Source organism: Nanorana parkeri, unplaced genomic scaffold (assembly GCF_000935625.1).
Source record: "Nanorana parkeri isolate BGI_ZX_2015 unplaced genomic scaffold, ASM93562v1 scaffold200, whole genome shotgun sequence".
NCBI classification, from domain to species: Eukaryota; Metazoa; Chordata; class Amphibia; order Anura; family Dicroglossidae; genus Nanorana; species Nanorana parkeri.
In genome coordinates this window covers 1,730,236-1,758,090 of record NW_017306468.1, presented here as the reverse complement: position 1 = coordinate 1,758,090, position 27,855 = coordinate 1,730,236, and the positions used below count along the sequence as shown (strand labels likewise).

General features: G+C 39.5%; 1 protein-coding gene across 3 annotated transcripts in view; it reads left to right on the top strand.

Annotated features, from left to right (window-relative positions):
- Positions 1-27,855, top strand: part of MBP (myelin basic protein) — an 82,462-nt gene that overhangs the window by 26,605 nt on the left and 28,002 nt on the right. For 2 of the 3 annotated variants that reach the window (XM_018555531.1, XM_018555533.1), the window contains exon 2: positions 23,312-23,727. In XM_018555531.1, the coding sequence (XP_018411033.1) occupies positions 23,312-23,727 (416 nt within the window). The remainder of the gene's footprint in view (positions 1-23,311; positions 23,728-27,855) is intronic. The other variant, XM_018555532.1, reaches the window with a different exon arrangement.

The following is a 27,855-nucleotide window of genomic DNA, read 5'->3' as shown; positions in this document are numbered from 1 at the left end:
CACTGACCTGCAGCTAGTTGTTCTGTTACTTGTAGTTCTTTTACATGTGCTCTGTTCCTACCTTGCTCTGGCAGGTTTACACATCGCACAATCTCACCTGCTGATCCTTATGCAGCTTCTCAGCCAATCATGAATGTCAGCTTGTGGCCAATCTACCTTTACCTTGTCTCCTGGTATCCATGTCTGCCACCTGTCGTGACCTTTGGCTTGTCTCCTGTTGCGCAGCCTGCCCTGACTTCTTGCCTTGTCTCCTGGTGACCGTTGTCCGCCATTAGCTGGGTAGGGTGAACCTAAGGTTTGCAACCTGAGATCTGCATGCAGGTGCATCTCCACCATCAGGAGCTCTGTTGAATACCGGCTGGCTCTTAGACTCTGTGCCCAGGGAGATCCCACACTACCTAATCTGCATTGCAACATTCTGCTTCTTCCGGACTTCCAGTTGTCCTTTACTCTACTGAGCCCGACTCCCAGTCGTCCAACACTACTCGCACCCTTCATACCGCCTTAGTTGCCCTATTAGTGTATTACTCCAGGGTCCACATCCTTGAGTTCTTTCCTGACGGTATTTTTTCTAACAGTAGGAAGAGCATGCCCAACATGCACATTTTATTGTACAATTTAAGGCAATCTCTAAATTACAGTGTATGAGGCATTAATCGGGGGCATTATTAGCAGAGATTAAAGCAATGTGGGCAAAATACAAACGCCTTAACTGCTATAGATGTAGATATTTGCATGTTTATCAGAATAGATAATGGCTACATTTCACTTGGGCCAGAGAGTTTTGTTACTTCTATAGCAGACCTTGAACCCCTCCTTTTTTTCATTCTGTTGCTGTAATCACCTACTAGCGCAACAGTCAGATAAGTAGCCAGTGTGCTTTGATGTTGCCCAGGTCCCTTGACACACATCAGCAATTGATGTACAGGAAATATGGCCCATGTCAGTAGCACATGCTTGTGATCAGTTTCAAATTAATAAGTTAAATGTTTATATTAGGAATGCACAGATACCGGTATGTTGGTGTCAAGTACGAGTATCGATATCTTTTTTTCCCGATACTCGCCGAAAGCGAATACTGGTGCTGAGTGCCCTGATTATCAGAAAGCTGGGCGGCGGATTATGACTCACTGCCTGGCTTCCTGATTGCCTGGGAAGCCGGTGTTCTACCGACAGAACACCGGCCTTACTTCCTGAGGCTGCCTGGCTTCCTGACCAATCAGGAAGCAAGGCGGTGGATCATGAGGTCCCACACGGCTTCCTGATCAGTCAGGAAGCCAGGCTGCCTAGCAACAAGTGAAACTGGCTTACTAGCCAATCAGGAAGGTGGGCGGCACGTCATGACCAGGTTTTCTGATTGGCTAGGAAGCTGGCTTCACTCGTTGCTAGGCACCTTGGTTCCTGACCAATTAGGAAGCCGGGAGGTGGGTCATGACGTGCCGCCCGACTTCCTGATTGGTTAGGAAGCCAGGATGCTTAGCAACAAGTGAAGCTGGTTTCCTAGCCAATCAGAAACCGGGTCATAACCTGCCGCCCAGCTTCCTGATTGGAAAGGAAGCCACCTCCATGCACGTTCGGCACTGCCGGTCAGAGGGAAATCTCCCTCTGCCTGGAAGTTCTGGTATCAGAGGTAAGTATTGGAGCATGTCGGTGAGTATGACTACTCACCCAAATACTCGGTATCGGTACTGATACTAGTATCTGTGCATCACTAGTTTATATTTTACTTTTAATTAAATGACATTCTGACAAAACAACATATGCTAATTACATTCATGAAATGTGCTTTTTAATATGTGTATATAAATAGAACAAAACAAATATTATTTTTAGGTGCTCCAAGATAAGGCGCCATGTGTGCATATTCTGAAAGATGTTCTTGGCTGATGTGTGTGTGTTTTGTGATTACTTAGCAGAATCTTCACAAATTAAATGAAACCTGATACTTGGGAAGTCAGCTGTTTTACAGTTCCTTGCATTTGTGCTCTGAGCATAGACATATGCAAGGAAATTCAAGGACGTATGGATTATTTAAGAGGGCTCAATTGTAGATTTAAAGAAGGTATGTAGGCATGTGAAAGAGATCCATGTTTCAACATTTATAATTACTCATAAATACATGAATGCAGCCAGATTTACCCATAAAGGCTCTGATTTCTGCTTGGCAGTATGACACCGTGGTTGTGCTTTACTGCTACTTCTTTTAAAATTAGGGATGCACCGATACTAGTATCGATATCAGTGCCGATACCAAGTATTTGGGCTAGTACTCGTACTAGCCCAAATGCTCCGATGCCCAGCCCGATACTTCCTGTATCAGGAAGCCGGGCAGCGCGTCATTACTCGCTGCCCGGCTTCCTGATTGGCCGGGAAGCGGCTCTATGCTCTCTCGTCACTCCTGATTGGTCGGGAAACTGGCCAATCAGGAAGCCGGGCGCCTTGTAATCGATAATACGAAATCCTCTGCACTCCATGCAGCGTACAGACCTTGAGTAAGAGGTTAGGGATACACCGATACTAGTATCGATATCCATACCGAGTATTTGGGCAAGTGCTCGTACTCGCCCCAAATGCTCAGATGCCCAGCCTGATACTTCCTGTATCAGGAAACCGGGCATCCCTACTCAATATATATGTGTGAGCCAACCAGAGCGGCACAGGAGCAAGGAAAGGTTGAGTATGAACTTCTAGTGGGGGGGGGGGGGTTGGTTAAGTGATCCTTTTATTTATTAATGTGCACTTATCCTGTTTGCCCTTTTGCCCTGGCCAAATCGAACCCACCCTTCCCCTCCACAGATGCATAGTTACCTCAATCCAGCAGCCACTGCCTCAAATATTTGTTTACCTTATGTCCGTGCTTGTGTATTACAGCCCCATAGCCTTCTATGGGGCTGGCTCCCATTTGTCTTTTTTCTTAAGACACAACCCTATAGAAGTCTATGACTGTAAATCATAGGCATGGCCAGGACAGTAAGGCTTGCAGGGCTGGATGTAAATAATTACCAGAGGGCATGACTGCTGGATCAAAGGGTGGGTTTTGTTAGGTCAGGATAAGGGGGCAAAAAGGATAAGTACACTTTGTCTCATAGTGCTCATATCCTTTTAAACTTTCCCTTGGACTCTGGAGGTGAGATCTCTGTCTGAGTTCTGTGCCACACCCATGAGGGCGTCTATAAAAACTTTACTGCATTTTTAGTAGGGTATGCAGCAAGCTGGGCTTCACGTTAGCTTTGATAAAGGGGGTGGATGGACCAGGATCTCTGGTTGTGTGATATTACACTTGAAGTTCTTGATAGATTTCAGAAGCCAGCAGGTGATTTATTATGAAATCAAACTCTGCACTTTTGGGAAGACTAAAGCTTTAAAGGGACTCTGTCACTATATATACACCTGCATCAGCCTCCAAAACCTTGCAGTTATAGTGAAATGCTGGATTGTTCTGAAAGGCAAAAGTTTGGCACTTAAGCTGGCCATACATTATGCAAATTTTAGCCGGTTCTTAAGGAACTGGACAGAATTCACACAGTGGGTGCCGCTGCCAGCACCCTTATGGCCGGCATCCCTCAATGAGTTGATTGAAGGAGCCGGTTAGAAAATCTTAGAATGAACAGAGCCGACAGCCAACGAGCTGCCCACTCTGTTCGTGTATTCTGATAGCAGCCGGCGGCCGCCTTTAGAATACAAAAGAAACAGCAGGGATTCCTCATCAACGCTGGTCAGCGTTGATAGAGGAATCTATTCTGTTTTTTTGTTCAGCCTGCGAGTTGAACGAAAATAAATGGAACAGTGTATGGCCAGCTTTACTTGATGGTGAAAGAGTTTACCCTCCCCTTCCACCCTCCTGTACATTCCAGTTAGCAAATGAGGTAGCCCATCATGGTATGAGAACAGTGGGAATGTAAGTAGAGGTGAGAGATAGCTAGAAGCTCCAACACTACCCTGAAGAGTCAGGGCATGTCTGTCACATGTGATGGAGATTTACCCATAACACCAGGGTCTTGGGATGTCTCTGATTTATACTTGCAGCATTTTTTATTTGTGACAGAGTGTATTTAATTTGCAGTGACACAACTTACGCAACTTCTGTTCTGCTAGGTGTAATTATTGAAGGTTAAATGGCACAGCATATACAGATTTCCTGTTTCTATGGAAATGTGTGCAGAAATTTCCATTTACCATGTAGTGATGAAATGAAAAAATGATAGTTCTTATGGTCATAATTGGTTATTATAGGTTATTCCAACACCTCCTGCTTATTTCACCAAGTTATGAAGAGGCTTTTTAAACCTTTATATTTTGTATCTTTTCTTTACATGGTGAACATGATCAAAATATTCCACAGTGCTGGACTGCATTGGTTTGCAACTGTTAGCAATTTCAAGTCCATAATTCAGAAGAAAAGAACAATACTGTGTTACGTGCAGTATGTTTTCTCTATATGGTACATGGCTATCACTGCATGCTTACTCGCTAATATATAACTTTCACTGTATGTGATCAGGGATTCTTTTTATTACTATCATTTTTGATTTCCAAATCAAAGGGGTACAGAATAATGCATGCCGTGTTTTCTTGTTGACATGGCATTTCAGGGTTTTAACAAGAAATGTGAAAGTTATACTGATTTCTAGCAGTGTCTGCCCACTTGTGCCCATACCTCCCAAGGTTCTGAGATGAGAAATGGGGACACCTTCAGACATAATGGGGGGAATTTATTAAAACTGGAGCAGACAAAATCCTGGAGCAGCTGTGCACGACAAGCAATCAGCTTTTCTTTTTTTTTCATTTTTAAAGTTTAACTGAACAAACTGAAAAGATACGCTGATTGGTTACCATGCACAGCTACTCCAGATTTTGTCTGCTCCAGTTTTGAAAAATTCCCCCCAATGTATTTAGGGAATAGACATGCCCCTGCCATGCCTCCAGTTATGCTGAGCATTAAGAATTAAAATTCTAGAAATCTTGAGGTAAACCCAGAATGTTTTTTTTCACCGTTACTTTTCATTTATACTGGCTTTTCAAAATGGCAAACAAGATCTTTAAGACTCCATTCACACATGAGCGGTTTTCTGTACATATTCGGCATTACGAATACGCACAGAATTACTCTAAACATAATAACAAATGCATTGCGGGGACCACGCGGTACAAAACTGTCCCGCAAAATAGTCCTTGCGCGATTTCAGGGACGGATTACGCACGTTTGCGGCTATAGTAATAGCTGCAAATGTGCTGATACCGTGCTGTTGTAAATATTTTTGCGTTTTCGTGCCACTGCAAGGAAAATCGCACGGGAAACGCAAACGCTATATGTGAATGGAGGCTAAGAGCTGGCATTAAGGTGCAAAAACAAACAAACACTTTTGGTAGTTAAATAATACAAATTCATAGCTATCTGTACATTGGACCAAAAAGAGGGACAGCTAAGGAGTAAAGGGGGACAGAGAGATTTGATTACGATTGAGCGGCAGGCCTTCCAAATGAGGAACAGTTGGGAGGTACAGTATGTGTATCACTGTTACACTTTACCAATAGTCATCTTTTTACTGACCATATACAAGCTGCAACAACAACAAAAAGAAGCTGATCAAGGGAGCATAGCTTCTACACATGCATCTATATGTGGGATTGGGATAAAGTCTGCAGCAGGTTTCAGTACTGAACAAGTCATGCGAGGACAGGCAGTTACCTTATTGTCCGTTGTGACATCTGCTCATACCTATGCAAACACAGGTCCATTTTCAAACACTTGTAGCAGGTGGCCTGAACTGTAAAAGATTTAACCATACACCTTTTATTATCCAGTTGGTACAGTTCCAATTAAGCATCTGTTGAGCAGATTGTGTGGGAAAGAACATCATTGGTTGTGCAGTAACCACATACTCACATTATGCAGCCAGATTTGACATTGTGCCTCTGGCAATGTCAAATCTAATAAAAAAATATTAGATATGTGAAAGAGCTGATTTACTAATTAGATGTTACACCAAGTTTCTTGACCCCTGTAATTTTTAAAATTAGGTGAAGGCATTAATGTAACAAATGCATAAATGCTTTTGATTGTTGCGCATCATTTCATTGTGAAATTCTGAGTGAAAGGCTCTCATCTTTAGAAGAACATTTTTTGTGTGTTGATAATATGTTGTTTGAAATACAGGCTACATATCAAGTGCAATCTAATGTATAGTGACCCATTTGCTGGATTTGAATTTGCAAAGAAAACAATACTTATCTATCCTTCTGCATGCTCTGTTGATCTTTGCTAAGGTTGCTGAAGAATCTTCAGCATCTGACACCATTCTAGAGGTATCAGATGTCTGGTCCCCTGCTGCACTCTGCAGTTCCTCACAACCTGCCTTTACTTTACTATTGTGTCCTTTAATGACAAAGGGACAGTGAGCAGCCATTCACATGGGGGGACATAATCATCCAGTGAAAATAGCAAGTTGCAATCTGTCTTAATTAAGAATGCACTGATACCATTTTTGCAAGACCGAGTATGAGTACCAAAACATTTCCTGTACCTGCCGATACCTTTTTATTTCTAAAACAATGCATACTAATGATTTTAGGACAGTGGTAGAGTACCAGGGCCCAGTCGCAGCTGAAACCGCTGTGACTCTGGTAGTTCTGCCACTGACTCCAAGCTGTAAAGGGACTACAAATCCCAGCAATACATTATACAGCAGTGCAGAATACCACCAGCTATAGAGGACTACAAATCCCAGCAATCCATTATGCAGCAATGCATAATACCATCAGCAATAAAGGACTACAAATCTCAGCAATACATTATACAGCAATGCAGAATACCATCCGCTATAGAGGACTACAAATCTCAGCAAAAACATTTTACAGCAATGCAGAATAATATTAAGCTACATACTCCGTGTTGCTCACCAGGGCTGTGCAGGGTCTGACCAGGGCAATGTGTGGCGTCTCACCATGGCCATGCAGTCTCCCCAGGGCTGTGTGCACAGCATCTCATCAGGGCTGTATGCATTCTCACCAGGGCTGTGTGTGGCGTCTCCCCATGGCTGTGCAGCCTCACCAAGGCTGTGCATTCTTCCGAGGGCTATGTACGGCATCTCATCAGGGCTGTGCATTGTCCCCAGGGCTGTGTGCGGCATCTCACCAGGCTGTCAGGGGTCTCCCAGGTGCGGGCAACAGGGCGAAGGAGGAGGCAATGTGCGGCCTGGCTGGCGCTGTAAAAGACATCGGTATCAGTGCATCCCTAGTCTTGATACATAGCATATGATTTATAAAAATAGGACTATTAGAGAAATATTCTAAAATATAAACTGATTTTATGGTTAAAGTCACTTGTAAGATTATTGTGGATGCTTAAGCAAAGTAAACCTTGTCCTTGCACATTTTGGACAAATCTACCATCTTTCAAGGGTCTGTGCATGTGCAGCTATTTTACTTTTTTAGTAAAATCTCTAATATTCAACTTGTTGTTGCAAAGAAATATCTTTTTCAGTAATTATTTTTAAAACATTCACTACAGCTAGACCAGAGAATTAAAAAAAAAAGTGGTTGTCTTGCTTTATTTGAACTCTTCCTGGCTAGAACTAACTGGCTTACTTTAGAAGATTCAGTTGACCTGATTTCAGTGATCCTCTATGTGCCTGGTACATGTATATTATTGTGAAATTGCACATTTAATCCTACCAGGGTCTCCTGCAGCATCCAGTTCTGTTTTGAATCATTTTAAAATACTAAACCTCAAATGGCTTGCTTTGTATAATTTTACGTATCTTTTCTGGCCTTATTTAATATGTACAGGTAAATTATACATATCTTGTATCTCTCACCTATATGTCTATGTGCATGTGACTGGCTATCACGTAGGTTATAGTTATAGAATGTGCAGACCAGGGTCAATCACTCTTATACCACTGTACAATCTGAGTTAGATTCTCTGGAAGTGTCCATTAGAATATCCCAGAACAAAACACAAGTTTCTTATTTGTTCTAGATGCCATCTACAGAGTATTTTCCGGTACAGACGTAAAAGTAATTTACAGAGTTCTAGGTACTTTCCTAATTGTACAGTACTGGACACTGGAAAAGAGCGCTGTTTAAACTAGCCCCCATTTATCCCACTCTCAGAAAGTTTACATTATTTGCTAGTGTCCTTAGGCGTTGGATGTCTTTTCTCTACTTAGGTAATTAAATGACTGCTGTACCTGTGGAAATTTCTCTGTAGATTTATTCTTCAATGTTCTGGCTGCACTATAGCCATTGTGTCTGTCCCCTTTGTAGTTTCTGGATTGGTGCCCCTCTGCTGAGCCTCAGGGACCATGACTGATCTCTGGATGTCTCCAGGGTACACACAGCCTTCACTAAACCACAAAAGTTTTATTCAGCAATTCCCACTAAAGGAGAGGTTCCACACAAAAAAAGGGGGGGGGGCTGTCCTCTTGTGGACCCCGCAATTCCATGCCAACAAGACCTGATGGTTCCTGTTGAGGAAGTTTCTGTCTTCAAGGACTCTGTGGACAAGAGATTAGAAGCCCTTATAAGGCATCTGTTGCTTTAGCTGGTCCGGCTAGGCAACCTGCTGTCAACCCCCCCCCCATGGCAGGTTTGTAAAACTCTTGCTGTCTGGATGGCCTGGGACCCTGTTTCCATTATAGATCCTGTCCTTCAACAAATAGAGCTTCTGTCCATGGCCTTAGGCTACTGTGTGAATGGGGAATGGGTTGGTGGACAACCTTTGCAAAATATTCAGATATGCAGCATCCTATGGCTCAAGTGTTGGTCTGTGGAGCCTGCATGCAAGAAATGCCTGGAGAGGATGCCCCTCAGTGATTTCTTGGACATGTTCATTAAGGAAGTTACCAGTGGTAAGAGTACCCTTTTAACTAATAACAAGAAGGGTTCCTTTAGTCCTCATCAGGCCTCCACCTCTAAGCCCGGTTCCACTGAAACACCTGGACCCCAAAGCTGGCCAATTCCAGGTCCAAGCCGCCCTCACACTGACGGTGGGGCGTCTGTTGACCTTCATAGGCATCTGGACCCAAGACAGTCCAGACCTATGGGTCCAGAATATTGTCTCCAGAATATTGTCTCCATGGGGTACCAACTTGAGTTTCATTCTCCACCTCGCTTCAAGCCTTTAAATCTGCCCTACTCTCCACAAAGGCTAAAGGATCTGCATGTTGCCCTGCAGCAATTCCTTTCCCCAGGGGTCATTACCCCCGTCCCTACTGAGGAAAGGTTTTAGGGTTCCTGCTCAAACTTGTTTACTGTTTTTAAGGTAATATGCAGCATCCTCAATAAATTCCTTTGTGTCCAGAAACTCCAAATAAAATTTGCTAGGTCATTCCATTCAGCAAATAGATCTCCTGGCCTTCATGGAAATTAAGGATGCTTTCTTGCACATTCCTATCCTTCCTCCACACCAACACTTGCTTTTTTCTGTGTGCGAGCGCCACTTCCAGTTTGTTACTGTTCCCTGTCCATGGCTCTCTGGGTTTTCAAAAAAGTGCTAGGGGCTGTCCTCGCTCTGCTGCACTCTGAGTATCTACATTGTGAGGTTTCTGGACAATTTCCTTTTAGAACCTGGATTAATTGATCCTCTTTCTGCCAATGCCAGGCAAACACTGCAGAGATTTGGTTGGATCTTCAACCTCAAAATCTTTGTTGGATTCATTGCTTGGAGTACCTGGGCCTAGTGGTAAGAATTGGGTTCTGGGACTGATAGTGGCCTCTTTTGAGGTGGTACCATATGCCTAGTTTTACTCAGGTCATTACAACTCAGTATTCTGGCTGAATAGGATAAGCAGAATCAGTCTCTGGATCACCACATGTGTCTGCCGGACCAGGCCAATCTGGCACTGGAATCGGGGAAATCCTTCCCCCCATGGCTTGGAAAGTGCTTCCTGAGGGCCTCAACAGGCCACGCGACTTGGTCGTCGAGGGAATCTCTACTTCCCATCAACATTGTAGAATTCAAAGATTGTTTACGGAGCACAGTATCTTAAGCTGAAATATACACACAAGTAAATGAGCCAAAGCAGTAACTCCTCTCCCAAACTCTTCCCATCAGACACCCCTATCAAAAGCATAATTTAGAGACAGAGTGTCTGAAAAGTAAACAGTGTTTTCCTGTGTGCTCTGTTAGGAAAGCAAGTGTTTGGTGAAACCAATGACATGCAGACGCCCTGGATTGAATGTCTATTTGTAAAAGAAAACTTTTAATAATAATAATAGTTTTAAAAAGATATAAAACATCAGTTTAAAATGTATCTACCTAAAAAAACCTGCTTGCCAGTATTGTGATTTCATTTGAAAATGTTTGGAATCTGAGGCTCTACAAATGTAACCTTATTTTCTTTTTCTTTTTTCTATTATAAGTCTTTGTGTGTTTGTGATGGGAGAGCTAACAAAAACAAAACAGACCTCATTTCTCTGTGCTTAAAGAACATTGTCTCCCTTCAACATATCTGACCTGATTATTTGTATTGTCTGATGCGTATTAGACAGCAGTGGCAATCTCTGCAGAAAATTAACATTTACACTACTTCCTTTCCAGTTCCCATTTCAGCGAACTAAACAGAACTAATTTTGTCTTTATTTTTTGTCAATTGATAGAGATCCCCAAGTAATTGTTTTATCCCTTATACATTTCAGTGAACAGAGCAAAGATGATGCACAGATAGGAGTTAAATAGATTTTTGTTAAAGTTAATTCAATCAAGTTCTCTGATCAGAAAAGGGGCGTCGTCCTAGCTTTGTAATGTTTGACCAGTTACCCTATTTTTATGTCTTCCCTAAATGGTCAATGCGACTGTTATGCTTCGTATTGTTACATATTGGAAATGGCAGTGATATCCGAGTCGGTGTGCCGTGGGCAGTTATTGAGTTAGACATGTTATTGTACCATACAGCACATATATCAATAGCCAAACAAATTCCACCTAAAATGAGTAATTTAATTACACAGCATAAATTGGCTCTGTACATTGCTACATTGATATTTCTCTCTGCCAATCTCCGTTGAACTCTGCTTGCTCTATGTGTCTGATATATAGGTGTGTCATTCTGGAGCCATCTTCAGTCTCTCCATATTTATTTGCAAAGATATTTTATTTTAAGATTTTTATGCCGTGAACAGATTGAACAAAAAGACATTTAAATGATGGATATGCCTGTAAGGATAGATATGCCTGAAAGGAATACATTTTATTTGTTACAATTCCTGTCTCCTTCTTGGAAAATAAGTTATTTATGGTGGCTAGCCCTTTACCATCATTGGAGCAGCTACCAATGGAAAAATTAGCAAAGGACTGCAAAGTAGGCATATTTTCATTTTGAATCGCCAGTTTTGCTTGGGCAAAAAATCCCAATCCCAGTTAGAGGAATGTGGATTGTAATACTTCCCATAAAATCCTTTTATTTAAGTCCATTGAGAGAGACATCTCACCACTCTGTGTTACTTTTATGCTCTTGGTACAGCTTTACCAATAAACTGGCATGTTGGGTAGAGGAGGGGATATATGGGACCAGCTTATAATTTTTCTGTTTACCAGTGCCCAATTCTCCTGTAGACAGTATTATAAACCGACTGCATCTGGATTCCATGAATTCTCAATAGACTCCAATAAGACAGTTAGTTCAACAACCCAGTTTTTTAGCTTTATAGCAAATCACTTCTTCTATTGATACTGAAGTAGGCTTTTTCCGGTGTGCTCACTGAAATCTTTTGAGAGCAGGTGCTTATAGATGGGTCTGCATTTAGTGTAAGCACATCACTAGCTCAAGTTTTGTAGTAAGAAACTTTGAGCGCCCAGCATCCCTTTAGGCACACAGCACTTTCCACTGTTGTCTCTTCTAGCAGTTAATGCTAAACGCATTGGAAAGAATGTCCAGATATTTCAAGACCTTTCTTCAATTGCTGAATAAGATGCTATCTGTTTGTCTGCTATGCTTTTGGCTTTAATACTTTCCGAGTCATTGACCTAGAACAGATATCCAGATCAGGAAAGTCAAGGAAAATTTTTATATGCACACTATTCAGCGTCAGGGGCTCAGAGTTTTAAAGCCAGAAGGTCAGAACAACAGCCAGGCAACCAGTATTTAGCAATGGCAGCCTCCATGTCTCTGAGACAGGTTTCCATTAAGGAGCAGAGGGTGGGAATAAATCCTATGTACAAATTTGGCTCTGGAGTTGCAAGAGTTGCTGAGTGGCTGCAACATTCTGTATGACTTTCTGGGTCTTCTCTCATGCTATTAGACTGCACAGTCTTATTTAGACAGCTCCACTTTATTTTTTACAGCAGTTGTGCAAGTTAAGACTGGAAAAATAAATGTTAGTACAAAATCTCTCTCACTGAATTGTTGTGTTTTCAATTGTTCTTTAAGCAAATAGAGAGCAAATATATTTTGTAATCTGTATTCATTTATCATTTAAAAAAATATGCAGCATACATTCTCTTATGCTGTGTGTAATAAAATGTGTTTAGAGAATTAACTGCCTGAGGTCATTCTTTAAAGAGATAAATGGGTTACTTTTGTTCATACACAGCTATATTAGTTAATTTAAACCTTTTTATGATTAGTCAATTTAGAGTATCATAAAGTTGATGTACAGAAAGAAGATCTACCCTAGTCCCAAATCCATATTTGGATTTATCTGAACTCAATAAATTTACTTAAAAAAGAATAATGTTTGCATGAAGATTTTTGTATAGTCTACATGTCCGCGTTTTTGTGCATATCTGAAGCCAGGGAAATGTGTAGAGTTTGGGAAAACAAAGAAACAGTTTGATATGATATGGGTGGGCTGATAGAATTCATTTATTTAACAATTGGAAAAAGAAAATCTGCAGGCTGCTTGGACAGTAGCCACATTCCTCTCATAACTGTAAAATTTCTGTCATAGCAAATCCCACTACTAGTAGACCATGGGCCTTTTTGTTTTATCTTAGGTGCCTCTCTCATTCTAGGCAATACCAAGCATAGCCAGAAGTATTTTAACAATAAGGAGGATTTGGTGCAGGTTTGGTCCCACGCTGTTTCACATAAGTGGGTTGCACCCTTGTAAAATAGCACACAGCTAATCCATTCTTTGTTGTGAGCTAAATCATATAGAAGATCTTAACTTAAAGTGAAGCTTTGGGTAATCTAAAACAGCAAAACTAACAGCATAAGCTATAGTACATCTTGCTGCTAAATTTCTTACCCCAGCACCACCTGGAGCCTCTCAAACCCATTATGCAAATTGAAACTTTTTTTCAAAGTCACTATTTGCATAAGCACTGCCCTTAGGTGACAATGTCCAGGGCTGCCTATAGGTCGCTCAGTTTTTTGGGCATTGTGGGGTGGTGTTGGGACATGTTTATTTTCTGCTGTATGGATGCACAGGAAGCCTTGATAGGCTTTGGGGTAAAAGATTCTAAAATAAAAGGTATATGGATAGTGTAGTGCTAGGTTATCACCAAGAGAAAATATATAGATCATATATAGTTTATTTATGTATTGTACATACAATCTTTGTTTTAACTATATAATACTTCAGTCTCCACCTAACTACCACCAGTGCACAGCAACACAAGATGAATACCTTAATGATAAAAGGTCAAAGCTTATAAGCTGGAAGCTCCAAGCTAATCGCCATCCCATGTATGTTAAAAAACCCACCAAAAAACACCAATTCAATGCCCATAAAAGCAACCTGTACCAATGGTGCTCATCCAAAGAGAAGATAGAAGAACCAGTAGTAAAAAATTGCTTATTTGCAGACCTTTAAAATGTGTACTTGGAAATAAAAGCTGCTCATCAAGTAATACAACTGCTGCTGGTAAAATACCACATAATCAGACAAGACCTGCATGACTATATTCCCAGTAGTTATCTCGATGCAAATCGCTATTTCTGACTTTGTCACTAGGAAGCTGGTGATGTAATTGCACATGTCCATTACAGTGAGGTTGTGAGTGCAATTTGCTGTTTTATATTGATGATGATTTTCCTTAAGCTGCTAGTTTGTGTCCTTTTTTACCATTTCTTACCATTTAGAAATAAGAGGTCCCTCTTGCGGTGAGTTTGGGTCCTCTCAAACCTATGCAGTAACATGCTTATGCACTTTTTCATCCTTGTTTTATGCAAACAAGGGGATATATTTGCAAAATATGGAATTTCCATAGTGTCAATGTTTTAAAAACACAATAACTTATTGTTTTTGTCTGTTTTAATCTTCATTTCAATGGGCCTACTTAATGCACTTCTGTTGTAGGCAATGCCTGCTTGCACTACAGTGGGATAAAAAAAAAACAGTTGGAGGGGGCATGGCTATCAAAGTGGCTATTGTGTTTAGAGAGCCACCAGCATCCGCGGCTGCCTAAAACACCTCAACAGTGACCGCATCTGATAGGACGCAGTCACTGTTCGACGATTTTCCACCTGGCTCCTTCAATTTTAAAATTCCCGTTTGTAGAAGCAGAAGCAGGTGTTCCTAGTCTGTGACTCTGAAAGTACTGAGCACAGTGTTTCAGCATTAGGGATGAGTTCGGTTTAGGTCTGAACTTTAGTTAGTCTGAACCAAGAAGGCCCAATCAGCTGCAGTCCGGGACATTCAGCTCCCCTGCAGCTGCATGTAAACAAAGGGGTGGGATGCTGGTGACATGATTGACCTTACTTGGCCACATGGCTTATTAGGTCATTGACCAAATGCAGCCATGTTGCCATATAAGGTCAATGTCACCAGCATGTTTATGAGCAGCTGTGGGGTGGAGAATGACCCGGCCGCAGCTGATTGGACCAGTATTATTAAAGGGAGGACAGGAATGGCAATCTCTGTAAAAAAAGTGAAGGTTTAACTTAAATTTAGAGGATCTTACCATTTACCATTCTATCCCAAACCATTGTAACTGTCCATTTTAAGCATTAGGCTTATTAGGCTAATATTCAGTAAAGCTTTCCTCAGAACAATGACAATGTGGGAAATCCAGTAGTCTGTAGCAACCAAAGTTCGCTGTATTCAGATGAGTTAAGATTTTTTTTTTTTTTTGAGTTAATATATTTTTATTTCAAAATGTTAATTAATTCCCCATTGTGTGGTGCGTGAATATTTCCATCTATTCCTCTATCTCTTAAATTTAAGTACTATATTCTTCATAATTTCATCCCCCACCACGCATTATCTGTGAGTGTATTCCCTATTTCTGTGTGTTCCCCCTAAAATATACATAACCTATTAGTAATAAATTCTGAATCCCCTTCCTATAAAAGAACCTAGTTCCATTTACTCTTCCTGTTGTATACTAATCCAACTGTGTATTCTAACTACTTGTGATCATCTATGTGCCGTGTTACCCTTTAATACCACCTAGGGTTCTAATTTCTAGGCCCTGTGAAGGTACTTCCTACCCCCTTTTTACTTTTAATAAATATGTTTATTCACCTTCGGACTTCCCTTCTCCCCTCATTCATCCTCCTTCTTCCACTTATTCCCATACATATAGGTCAAGTGCATGTATAATTCCTTATAAACAGTAAAACCAAATATTGTTTAATAGTTTAAACTTTCTCTTTATTGGCCATTGTGTTTCCACAGGCATCTTAGGGATATTCATCTCTATCTCTTTTCGTTTCCTCTCTATCTTTTATTATTAAGCTCCTAAATACTTCAGACTTTCTATAGGACTCCCATTCCTCCCATATATACTTATGTTTGTCAATGTTACCGTTATCTTTTGCAATTAATTCCTCCATGTATCTTATTTCTTCCATCGTGGTCTCCCACTTCTCAAGTGAGGGAGGAATCCTTGATTTCCAGCCCCGAGATATGTTGACTCTTGCTGCGGCCAACGCGAATCTAAGAATATCTACCTTTTATCTTTTTTATAGGACCGGGAATCAAGGATAATAATGCAATTATGGGGTTATTCTCCAGATTTAGTTTACCTATAGATCTATAGACTTCAAATATTGACTCCCAAAAGGTATAGACTTTAGGGCAACTCCACCAAATATGCAGGTATGTTCCTTCCTCTATATTACATCTCCAGCATCTATCTGACTCACCCGGGCTTATGTGTTTAATTCCTTCTGGGCATCTATACCATCTCAAGAGTATTTTATAATTTTTTTTCCTGATAAAATGAGGATTTGACAGAACTATGTGTCATAGTAAGAATTTTTGCCCATTCGTCATCTGAGATCTCCCTCCTTAACTCCTGTTCCCATCTCTTCATATATTTTGTATGGCCTCTGGCTTCTTCCTCTCTTAACAGGCCATAAACCAGTGATAGTGCATGTTCAGTTTTTGTTTCCCGCAAGCATAATTTCTCAAACATAGTAAATGGTCTGCCAAGAGATCTATATGCCCTTAGATGTCTGATAAAGTCTGTTAATTGAGTTGCCTCAATCCATAACTTTCCGTTAATTTGTCTCTCCGGTTTAAACTCTGGTTTTAGGGCTTCTTTCCCTATCTCTAGAACCTGCCATATCTGTGTATGAGGGAAATTCTCAATGTTTAAAAAGTAGGACACCTGCATACCCGGTGGAAATTGTGTGTTCCCTGCTATGGGAGTCATAGGGCCTGGAATAGAAGATAAATTATACTTATACATAGATCTATCCCATGTTCTTAATACCAGTTTAGCTAAATATGGCAAAGTAGACATATGTGGTCTGGCACTGACTGTCAGCCATGGGATGTTCTTCGAGTAAATACTGGGTAGATTTGACTTCAAATTTACTCCCACCTTGACCTGATTACATTTGATCCAATCAAACATTCTTATTAATAATGCTGCTTTATGGTATAAGGTGAAGTCCGGTATTCCCAGACCCAGATAAGTTAAGATGATACCTGAGTGGTTGCTATTGGTTCATGTGCTTTGCACATCATCATTGACCTTTATGAAATATATTAAATGAGGCTTTCGGTGTTACATTCCGAGTTTGTTAATATCTACATCTAATGCTTTAATGGTTAGCAACTGTCCAAATACCTATTTGACCAAGTAGGCATTTGCCAAATGGCTGCCTTGCTAGGCCATGTTATACCTTAGATACACATATGTCTTGCATGATTTAACAAATACAAGCAACTTTTTTTTCCAAGTGCCTTTACCATTAACAGTATCAAATCTGCATATTGGATACAATATATGATATAAATCATGAGCGTAATCTCTCATAAGCAGATGACAATTGTCTTTGAGATTTTTTGTCAAGGTAACTTGCCCTATATTAATATTCAGATGAATGCAGTGTGTACATATCACTCATGCACTTATAATATAACATACTTAGTGAAATAGATCTTACCGTTTCCTGGTTCAGTGGTCAAGTATCTCCTCTGCTTGGCATCTGATTAATATTTTACATTAATCTGCAAGTACGGCTCTCAGTTTGAATGACACATTAAGGCAATCACCAGCTGCTCATCATCATATTGCTTATTACAACTGTCAATGGTAACAGTGTAGCAAAAGGGCACAGTGTGATGGAGAAATACTCTCAAATGTCTTTGTACTTTGAGAGCCATGGGGAGCTGCTAAGTCCTCCAAAGGGTACAAGATAATAAATGACATTAATGTAAATGCTCCTCACATGACATTGGCTCCAGCCGAGTGCCTGAACTCCATTAACTCGCCCAATATATAACTACATTTCTAAAAACTTTAAAATCTTCTTTTACTTTTAACATTAATAAAGTAAATCCTTTGTTTTCCCTAAAGGGAACCCGTCATGCATAGAATTATGTAGGTTGCAACTACTTCTGAAAATAGTAGTTGGCTAGCCCTCATGCAGATCTTCTGGTTTCTGTACTTTTTCAATCGTGGACATGATGACCAGTAGTTATTGCTTCACTGCAACCTTTTTTTCAGTTCAGTGACTCATAAAGTATTAGATTAGGCAAACAAGCATGTTAAGAAGGAGCTTTGCAGTAGCACCCCCTGTTTTTCTCTTTGACAGGTTTTAATTATAGTAATATGAAACCCTCTAGTATAAATTTTAATGTTTATATGTACGTCCGTTTGCTCTACTTCAAAATGTCATTCATTCTTATAAGCTGCTTGTAAAGGTTTTTTCTATAGCTTTATAAATCGGCCTCCATTCTGTGGAAAGGTGCAGTGCTTCTTGCAACTTCAGGCTGAGGAGCGTACACACAAGCTGTCTAGCAAGCTTTGACCGTGGGGCTATGTGTCCCATGAGTATTTACAGACTTAGAAGTGCAATGGGTTTCATTTATTTTCATCTTCTTTAGTAAAAGTCAAATTTGAGTTGTGCCGTCAATCAAGCAGTTGTGCGGATCAAATATTTAGTTTGTTTCCAGCCTCTCTGTGCCACATGTTCATGTTGGTGTACAGAGCGACCTGAGATAGCTGTGTAGACTATCGGTAAGGAGCATGTACTTGCTGTGGCACCATAGAGACACCGCTATTTATAGGAGCTACCACAGTAAAGGAAATTAGGAAATAGAAACAAACTTTTCTGTGCTGGATAGAGGTTACTGAGAACAGCATGCATTAGAAAATACCATACAATGTACGTGTGGCTAGGTACTATTAATTTTTATTTATTTAAAGCCGTGTTTCCCACACCTATCCTTAAGTCAATGCATGTTATGCAGGTAATCTCACATACTCACAGTTGGAATATCTATTTTCTAAACAATGTAATTTAGCTACCTGCTTGGATAACCAGGAACATGAGGTTTGGTCAGATCAGTGGACAGGAGCTTTGCCTCTTTACCAGATAGAGTAGGGAAGAATAAGACTGCCATGTTTTTATTGCTGTCTTTGTCCCATTAGGTGAGATTTCCCCTCTGCCCCATTCAGCAAGGAGAAAATTTCCAAAAACCTCTATTAAAATCTTACAGATGTTGAAAAGATGCCTGTTAGAAAGATACCTGCCTACTTCTTGTCCTGGTAGTAGTCAACAGGCAGAAATAGAGGGAAAATCTTTCCAAGGTAGACCAGGGCACCTTTAAAAACCTGGCAGAGGTTCAACTATCCCTCTATCCAAAGCAGAAAAAAAAAGCTGGAGTTCCACAATTGATGAATTTGTCTTTATTTTATTATATATATATATATATAAATATAAATGAAATTTAAAATGAACAATAAAATGCAATAAAAAAACAGGATCATTAAAAAATTTTTTTAAATGTACACAGCATCCCTCATATCTTATACATGCACTATAAACCACATATGTGTCATTTTGACCCAGTGTATTATGTACAAATCATGTTATTTTTATTAATCCAGTTTGTTGTTTCTTAGGGTTTTCAGAGGACTGTTGAAGCCTAGTTGCTGGAAGCAATGGGCAGTTTATGGCTTCTTCTTTTCTTTAAAGAAAGGAGGAAAATGCTCTAGGGGTATAAATATTCTTTGTTAGTTAAAAATAGCTCCATGCATTAATACAAAGAGAGTCTGTTGTACATTATCAGCTTGCAAGAAACTGTTCTATTCTTTTTTTGTAATGCACTTAAAATACAAGAGTCGCATTGTCCTCTCTACTTACATACATCTTATGGATTTTAGAACGGCAGTTCTGATATTTCTGTAACTGAAGAGCACTTGGGTTTTGCTTTGTGAAAGTATTGTACGTTCCATTAAATAAGATGTGCAGCTTAACATTGTATTCGGAACTCAGCATGATATATTGTAAAAAAAGTAGTGCATATTTTCCGATGTGATGGTTATATCTTAAAGGAGAACTATGGGGTTCTATCTTTTTTTTTATGAATGCATTCCTTAGGCTAAATAAGTAAATAATGTAATTTACTCTAATTAGCCAAAATGCACAGTAAGGCTGTAAACCCTTATTTAAGGTTGTGGGCGGGGCAAAGCGCCGCAATGAGAAGACATCCCGACGTATCTGACGGGATCCTCCCCGCTGATGACTGACAGTGCCCCGCCCACCACCTTAAATAAGGGTTTACAGCCTTACTGTGCATTTTGGCTAATTAGAGTAAATTACATTATTTACTTATTTAGCCTAAGGAATGCATTAATAAAGAAAAGATAGAACCCCATAGTTCTCCTTTAATGTCTTGTTCTTTTAACAAGTATGTATGGTGTATACTGATGCCCCTGGATCAGTAAAGTTGTAGGTATGGGAAGTGATGTTCCTACTGTGGTCACTGAGGGAATTGTCAATACTAATCTCAAAGAGGCTTTACCTGGGGATTTTTTCCTCTAACCACCCAGTGTGAAGATTGTGAAAATTCTAGCAGGTGGGTCCAGAGTGCAATCTATGGGCCAAGAACAATAGGACTAAAAACACTAGTGTGTGCTTTGCAAGTGCATTTTCATTCATGATTTCCTTTTATATTGCTGTTCATCTTTATAGATTGATGTAATGTGTGCAGTTTATGTCTCTCCCAGTAGATGTCATGTCTGCACAAGTTTATGGTCATATGCCTATCATAAAATCTAATGTTTGCTCTTTTACCTATTAAACCCAAAAGGTTATTTGGGTGTTAAAGGTCTCTTGAAGCCAGATGCACTCACAGCCCAATTGTAGCTTGGCAATCAAAACATCATTGTTCTACAGAGCATGTTATTTCATCTGCTATGCTGGTCATGGTCAGCTTGCATCAACCTAACAATGGTCAAGACCACAATCAAAGGGGTGTCTGATTTTATTATGAGTTCCATTTAAAGCACAACTCTAGACAAACCATTAAATACACAGCTGATATACTTATATATTTAATGTTCTTTCTGCCAAAGGATTTGTAATTTTGTTCAGGCAATATTTGACTCCCATTTTGCCACAATACACAGCTAGATGCGATGTTGTATGTAGTTCCTGGCTAAGTCATTTATCTTTCTGGTTCAGCAGTTTAGCTTCCTCTGTCATCTTTTTACCTCCAGTCTCATTGTGAACTCTGTGTATTGAGCAGGGAACTGACCCATGATGCAAAACTGATTAAACCAGTCATTGTCCTGATGAGCAGAGGTGTGTGTATTACAAGAATGGCTGGCCATAATTACAAATCCTTTGGCATGTAAAACAGTAAATAAATATGCTTTAGAAGCATATATTACCTAACGTCCTACTGTAAGAGATTTTCATTAGATACATGCATGTAAGAATGAAAAAACCTGAGGTGGTTGAGTGTTGAACTACAAGCTTTTCTGAGTAATCCGGCAGCAACCACCTGACAGGTAGGATCTGCCTGTGTCAGCAAATGGCTGTTCTATTTCTTGTTTTTAATATAGAAGTTTTTCTGGAACAAAAGAGATATCTGGGGATCAATCATGATGTGTATGAGAGTCTAAATATTCTAGTTCAGCTTCGAGGGCACTTGCAGTGATTCTTATCTAAGAGTGGTGGCACAAACACAGTTCTTCATCCAGCAATCTTTTATTCTTGAGGTAATTTGATAGCAAATTTTCTGCCAAGTTTAAGTTGTCAGAAGCATTTCATGGGCGCCTTCTCAGCTTTTCATGTTTTGCTAAAATGATACATTGTTTTCTTGACTATTGACTGTTATTGTGAGTTGATTGTCCTGTATTTAAAAACTCTGCTTAGACCGTTTCATCTGTGCATTTTGTAGGTCATGTGTCACCCCCAGCAGGTACATTACCAAGTCTTACCACTTTTTTAATTCTTGTGGAGGCACTTTATTTCCTGGCTTAGGCTGTATGTACGTTCTTGACTTCTGACCGGGAGGGGGGGTTAAGTCCCTCACCTCATTCCTGCTTTAAAGAGAATTAGTCATGACTGAGCTTTTGTAAGAATCAAAATATTTACTTTTTGCTGGCCTGTCAACTGCATGACCTTACATGTTGCACACTCGGTAGCTGGAAAACAGGCTGAACAACTGAGATCAGACTGCTGATGAGCAGGAACTGTTAGGACTTGAAGGATACATGTGCAGTGTACACCTCAATCACAGATGGGTACCAAACAAGCTGAATAATAGAAGACAAAGATTATTGTATGTCTACTTGTACTTCAGGGAAAGTGGTAATATTAAGTGAGATGTTTTCAGAACCTTACTTGTTGTGACATTTCTTCTTCCTCAAGTCAGAATAGTATATACTGAAAGGGGAAGCTAAAGGACCTATACATAGCTAAACTTTCATTCAACATTATTTACGATAATACAGTAATACCTTGGTTTACGAGCATAATTCGTTCCGGAAGCATGCTTGTAATCCAAAGCGCTTGTATATCAAAGCGAATTTCCCCATAGGAAATAATGGAAATTCAGATGATTCGTTCCACAACCCAAAAATATTCATATAAAATGATTACAATACAGTACTGTAATATAATACTGTATAAAATATAAAGAAAAATAAACCAATTACCGGTAACTTTGTGGATGGTGTGAGGGGAACAAGAGAGAGGAGGATTATTGTATAGGACGACTTTCACTGTCACTAACGGAATCACTGCTATCTCTTGACTCAATGGAATCTTTTTCATTTTGTGAAACCTTAACAAGGAATCTATTCAATGTGACGTTGCATTGTCGTTAAACAGATTCATCGCTCGCACTGCTACAGCCTTATTCGGGTGGCGCTTTTCTACAGAATTTTGCTCTTATTGCAAGACATTTGCTTGTATATCAAGGCAACATTTTTCAGAAATGTTTGCTTGTCTTGCAAAACGCTCTCAAACCAAGTTACTTGTAAACCAAGGTATTACTGTATATAGCTGGGCCATAATTTGCTACTTACTGCCCCATGCTGGTTTGGTGCTTTTCTACCCTGAAGAAGGTTACATACTTGTTTCAATCCCCTCTAAACTCATTATGTTGGCTACATCAATATTAGTACACTCATGGTAGTATAAGTTAGGCACTAAAAATTGTTTACTGTAGTGCTAGTAAATTTGCTTTGTTCTGTAATAGCAGGCAAAAGGGAAAGCTGTTGGCCTTTCATGTAACAGTTATTACAGTGATAATAACGTGCATGCCCCATCTACCCTGCTTATCTCTAAATGTAATATTCTGTTTTTGGTAGCTTTTGGTTTCACGTACAACAGTAAAAAAAACAGTGATTTGTGGTAAATGTGAAGTCACATTTGCTTTCATCTACTTCTCTTTCAGCCTTTATCTATAGATCGTGTTACATTCATTGTGTGTCATGGATTTAAAATTTTTTGTCATGTTAAGATTCATTATAACTTCTTTTTTAATCTACAGTAAACTTTGTAAACATGTTCTTTAGCTTGATTCTGCCTAGTGTAATTATTTCCTATAAAATGTCATGAACATATTCTTGGAGTTTAGCATGAAATAGCTAGATGAGGCTAGTGGGAAGAATGATTCATTGTTTGCTTTTCACAGCCCTGCATTCACATCTCCCTCTTATTATTTGCAGCAGATGTGAACCAGAACAATGGCACCTCATCCAAGGGCACGGCGGTGACTGACTCCACAAGCGCAGAAGACCCCCAGAATAATTGGGATGAAGCCAACTCGACTGACACTCGCCCACATTTGGTCCGCCTCTTTTCCCGAGATGCTCCAGGAAGGGAGGACAACACCTTCAAAGATCGGCCTTCTGAGTCAGATGAGCTTCAAACCATCCCAGAAGACAGTGGAACAACTTCAGACACGGATTTGATGGCTTCTCAGAAACTGTCCCGCCACGGATCAAAGCCAATGGCTTCAGCAAGCACTTCAGACCGTTCTAGATATGGCCATGGAGCTCACAGCAGATACAGAGACACAGGCCTTCTTGACTCACTGGGCAGGTTCTTTGGAGGTGACAGGCATGTTCCAAGGAAGGGAAAGGTGAGCACCGAGGAATAGGCAAAAACTAACCAGATCAAATACATGGTGTCAAAGAGGACAAATTGTGTTAGTCTGTATCTAAAAAAAAAACATACCTAAGAAACACGCTGAATCGAAAATAATCCTAATGCCTCATTTACTAATCCTGTATTCATGTTGTACTTCAAATTTGCCACAAGTAGATAATCTGTCGCTGTTTAATAAAAGAGGCAAAGTTGTTTTCTTGTCTAATAAATCATCTATGCTGTGTGTATATGGATTTTTATCCAATGCATCGAGCAAAAGGTACATTTATTTTTGGTCTGTGGTTGGGTGTGGCTTTAGCAACAGTCATTCTAAATTTGACGATGGTGCGGTGATTTGCCGACTATCCTCTCTGCATTCCATGAAACTTGGAAATGCTTAATCTGTGCTTTAATATGCAGGATGTCCTTTAAATATCGATCCTTCTTTTCCAGTTTGGTGTAGTGCCTTATACCACAAGAGATGTGTCTGACGTTTTATATACCGTTTTACTTGCAAAACCTTTGCAACAATCACAGATTGCAAGAATGTTAGCTAACTCAAGACCTTCAGTACTACAGCCGTTAGCACAAGTTTTGTTTCCTAATATTTTAGGAGTACTTTACCAATCTGTACTAAATAAAGCACCAAATATGGACCATGCTGCTTGGCAAGTGTGGACTTCGATAACTTAGATATCCGCCTAAAAATGTATTCACAAAAAATGACATGTTTCATTTTATGATACTGTTAAATATTATACTGGCACAGCCAAGTCTATATGATTGCTGCCACTTATGCAAACCATTAATTGTCACAATTTATAAATCAAAAATTCGAGATCAACCAGTAAGATGTGACTTGCCATTACAGATGTGTGTTGGATACCATGCATGTGTGTAACTATATACATACATATGTGTGCAAGTACCAACCACCATGTAGGGTAAGTTACAGGTCTTATGTTTTGTTATTCAGTTTCATACTTAGCTGCAGCAGATACAAATATATTGTACTAGATGCATATTATATGTGCAGTACATGTATAAGAGTTTTTACAACTGTGTAATTCATCAATGAATGTAATAAGCAGACCTCTATGTAATGTTGATTTTTATTTTTATTTTACAAGAATAGTCCAATTTAAACCCTTTAAGCTATATGTTTTGATGATGCCAACATTCTAAAGCTCTTTAATGGGTCAGTGTCTTGGCCGGACAAATCCCAAATATCAGGTAGTCGTGAGCCTAAACCTTTATAGCTGTCACCTAAGGTTGGACAGACTGCTTCCTGAATTCTGCAGGAATCTGTCTATCCCTTGCCATTGTCCTTGATTGTTAAATTGGAAGCTGTGTTTTATAATGGCTTAACATTGTTAATAAATTACACATCGAGTTTGCATTGGTTTGTTCCATTGCCTGTTCTATCTAGTTTTAAGCACCAAAATGATCTTCTTTGAATCCCATTGTGAAAAAAAAAATATCTTTAACTCCCTGAAATATGCTCTATAGCCTTGATATTTGAAGCCTTTTTAACTCGTTTTATTAATATAAATCTCTGTGAAAGAACTTTAATATTTTTTGTACAGAAAAGAATGACATCTAAGTAATGTCAGACATAGCAAAGGCCAGATGTTCAAGGGCAATAGAGAAATAATATGAGATGATACAGATACTTGTATAGAACTGACAGACAAAGGTGCAGGCTGACTGGTAAATGGACTGGAAGAAGTACTGTTCAGTACTCTCTGAGCCAAAGTCTGCACAAGGACAGAAATGCGCTGTACAGAATGTTTTTCAAGATTACGTACGTATCTTGTATGTAGCTAGCTAAAAATGGACATATTGCTGTATCATGTTACCATGAGTATTTTAAAAGACTTTAGTGTTTAGAACTACGGGTACTTGCATAGTTGCCTATGTTATATACTTAGCTAATTGAGTCATGAAGTGTTCTTCAGTATATATAGAACAGTTGCAATTAATAAATAACAATAGTGCAAAATAGACCCATCGCAAACAATCAGCTTTTAACGTTTAGTGCCATTAGACTTGTAAAAGCTGGTGATCTGTGTGTCATTGCACATTATATATCTCTGCATTATGTTATATAAAGAAAGTAGATGTATGTTTGTAGTGGAGGGTTCTGCTGAGAAGTTTGTGGTACTGTTTTTGTTCTGTAGATACTCTGCCATTAGTGTATGTGAATGGTTTATTGCCTCTTTCTTGTTCACATTACGCTTTTCTGAACTGTCTAGAAGCATAGTTAAAGGACTTAGTTCCTTGTCCACACAATACCTGTTATTTCTTGTTAATGATTGTTCTATAAATGAACGTAGATCAGAATAAATGAGTGTAATTATTTTCTTATTCCTCTATTCTACATTCCACTTTAAGTCACAAGTAATCGAAGAAATCATTACAGTTTTGCATGTAATTATCGCTTGCCTTTTGTCTAGATTTGGACTAAAATAATTATGGGTACGCTAAGCACAAGCCAGTCCTTTGTTTCAACTGAACAATTGCTTGTTTATGTGAGTGGTCAATCCCACTTTTGTTTGGTGACCAGTATAAGACAGGCTTTCTTTTAAAAGCATAAATTTGTCATGCCAACTGTGTAGGCATAAATCTGTCTAAAGTCCTGTTCTACATTGTGATTTAAAAGCATTTAATGCTGCTTTGCATCAAAAGTGGTACTTTTCGACATGATTGCTGCCAAATGATAGGACTGTGTAACTGTTTTATTACACATCTATAAACCTTGGGCACTGTTCTTTGTACAGATACTTTCATATGTGACAGACGGTGTTAATGATTATTATAATGTAGGGATGTCCCGATGCCACTTTTTCAGGCCCAAGTACAAGTACAAATACATCCCCTACTTGTCAAAATGCCCTGTATCGGGCCCGATTCCGATGCTAGCATCGGTATCGGGACATCCCTACTATAATGTATAATACTTTTCATGTATCCATAAGTCTAGCAGTCTGCAATGGCGGATGACAGATATCAGAAATCAAAACAGCAGAGATAAACTCAGGACATAGTTTTCCCTCAAGATGTATTCTCTCAGGGCACTTTATAAACTAATGAGTAGAAGGAACGTTTCTAAGTATAATGAAGTGTACACAAGTGCCTGTTTGAGATTAAATGTCAAACCCATCTCAAGCCTTTCATGTCAAGTCAAGCAAAAACCATTGTATATTTCTGCTAAACGTGAGCCTCAAAATTGTACTTTAGCAGACTTTAAGATTACAACAGCTAGGATTCTGTTGGATCATTACAATTAGAAAGCTTTAGATGCATTCTAATCTAATTCAGTGTATGTGGTTCTCCACCGGTAACCTCTGATTGGAAACATGTAGGCTTCTGATGAGTGGTTACTGTTACATGAACAGGTCACAACGGGTAAATTGGGGTTTCCATCATTAACTTGTTGGCTGCACATGCACACAATGGCAGCGTGTAATAAATATTTAGCCTGAATTTCATCAGGCAATATTATGTGCTTGTGTTGCTAAGATTAATGGCCTGTTGTTAGGTGTAACTTTATCCTGAAAGTAGTTTTATATATCCAGTTGCAGAAAAACTACACAGGTAGTTTAACTGTACACTAAATGCATTGATCAAGAGTGTAGAAGGATAAAACAGTATAGCTACAAATTCGGGTGAGCACACCCAACTTTCTGATTGCATTAAAGTAATCTTTTGAGGTGAGGAGTTTTTTGGAAAGCACCAAGGATTTGAGGATGATGGGAATGAGGTGATAAGATTAAGTTAGCCTGGTTCTCCAATTAGGTCATCCATTGTTTGTGGGCAGCTGACATTTAAACCGTTAATTGATCCTATTACATGCACAAATATTTCAGCCTCCAATATAGCCTTTTAAAACCATCCATATGCTGCATAATACCTTGCTGAATTTGTACAATTAAGTATGCAGTGGTTGGATGCTGTTTGCCACGTATGCAATTTGCTAATAGCACCACACTGTGGTTTTGGCCATAGTGACCAACTGTCAGCAGTACTATGTTTCACCGTTTGGTGGTGCCAGGCGCTTTCTCTCCTTCTATGGTACATAAAGTGTTGCCTGTCTTAACCTTTATAACTTTACAAGTCAGAA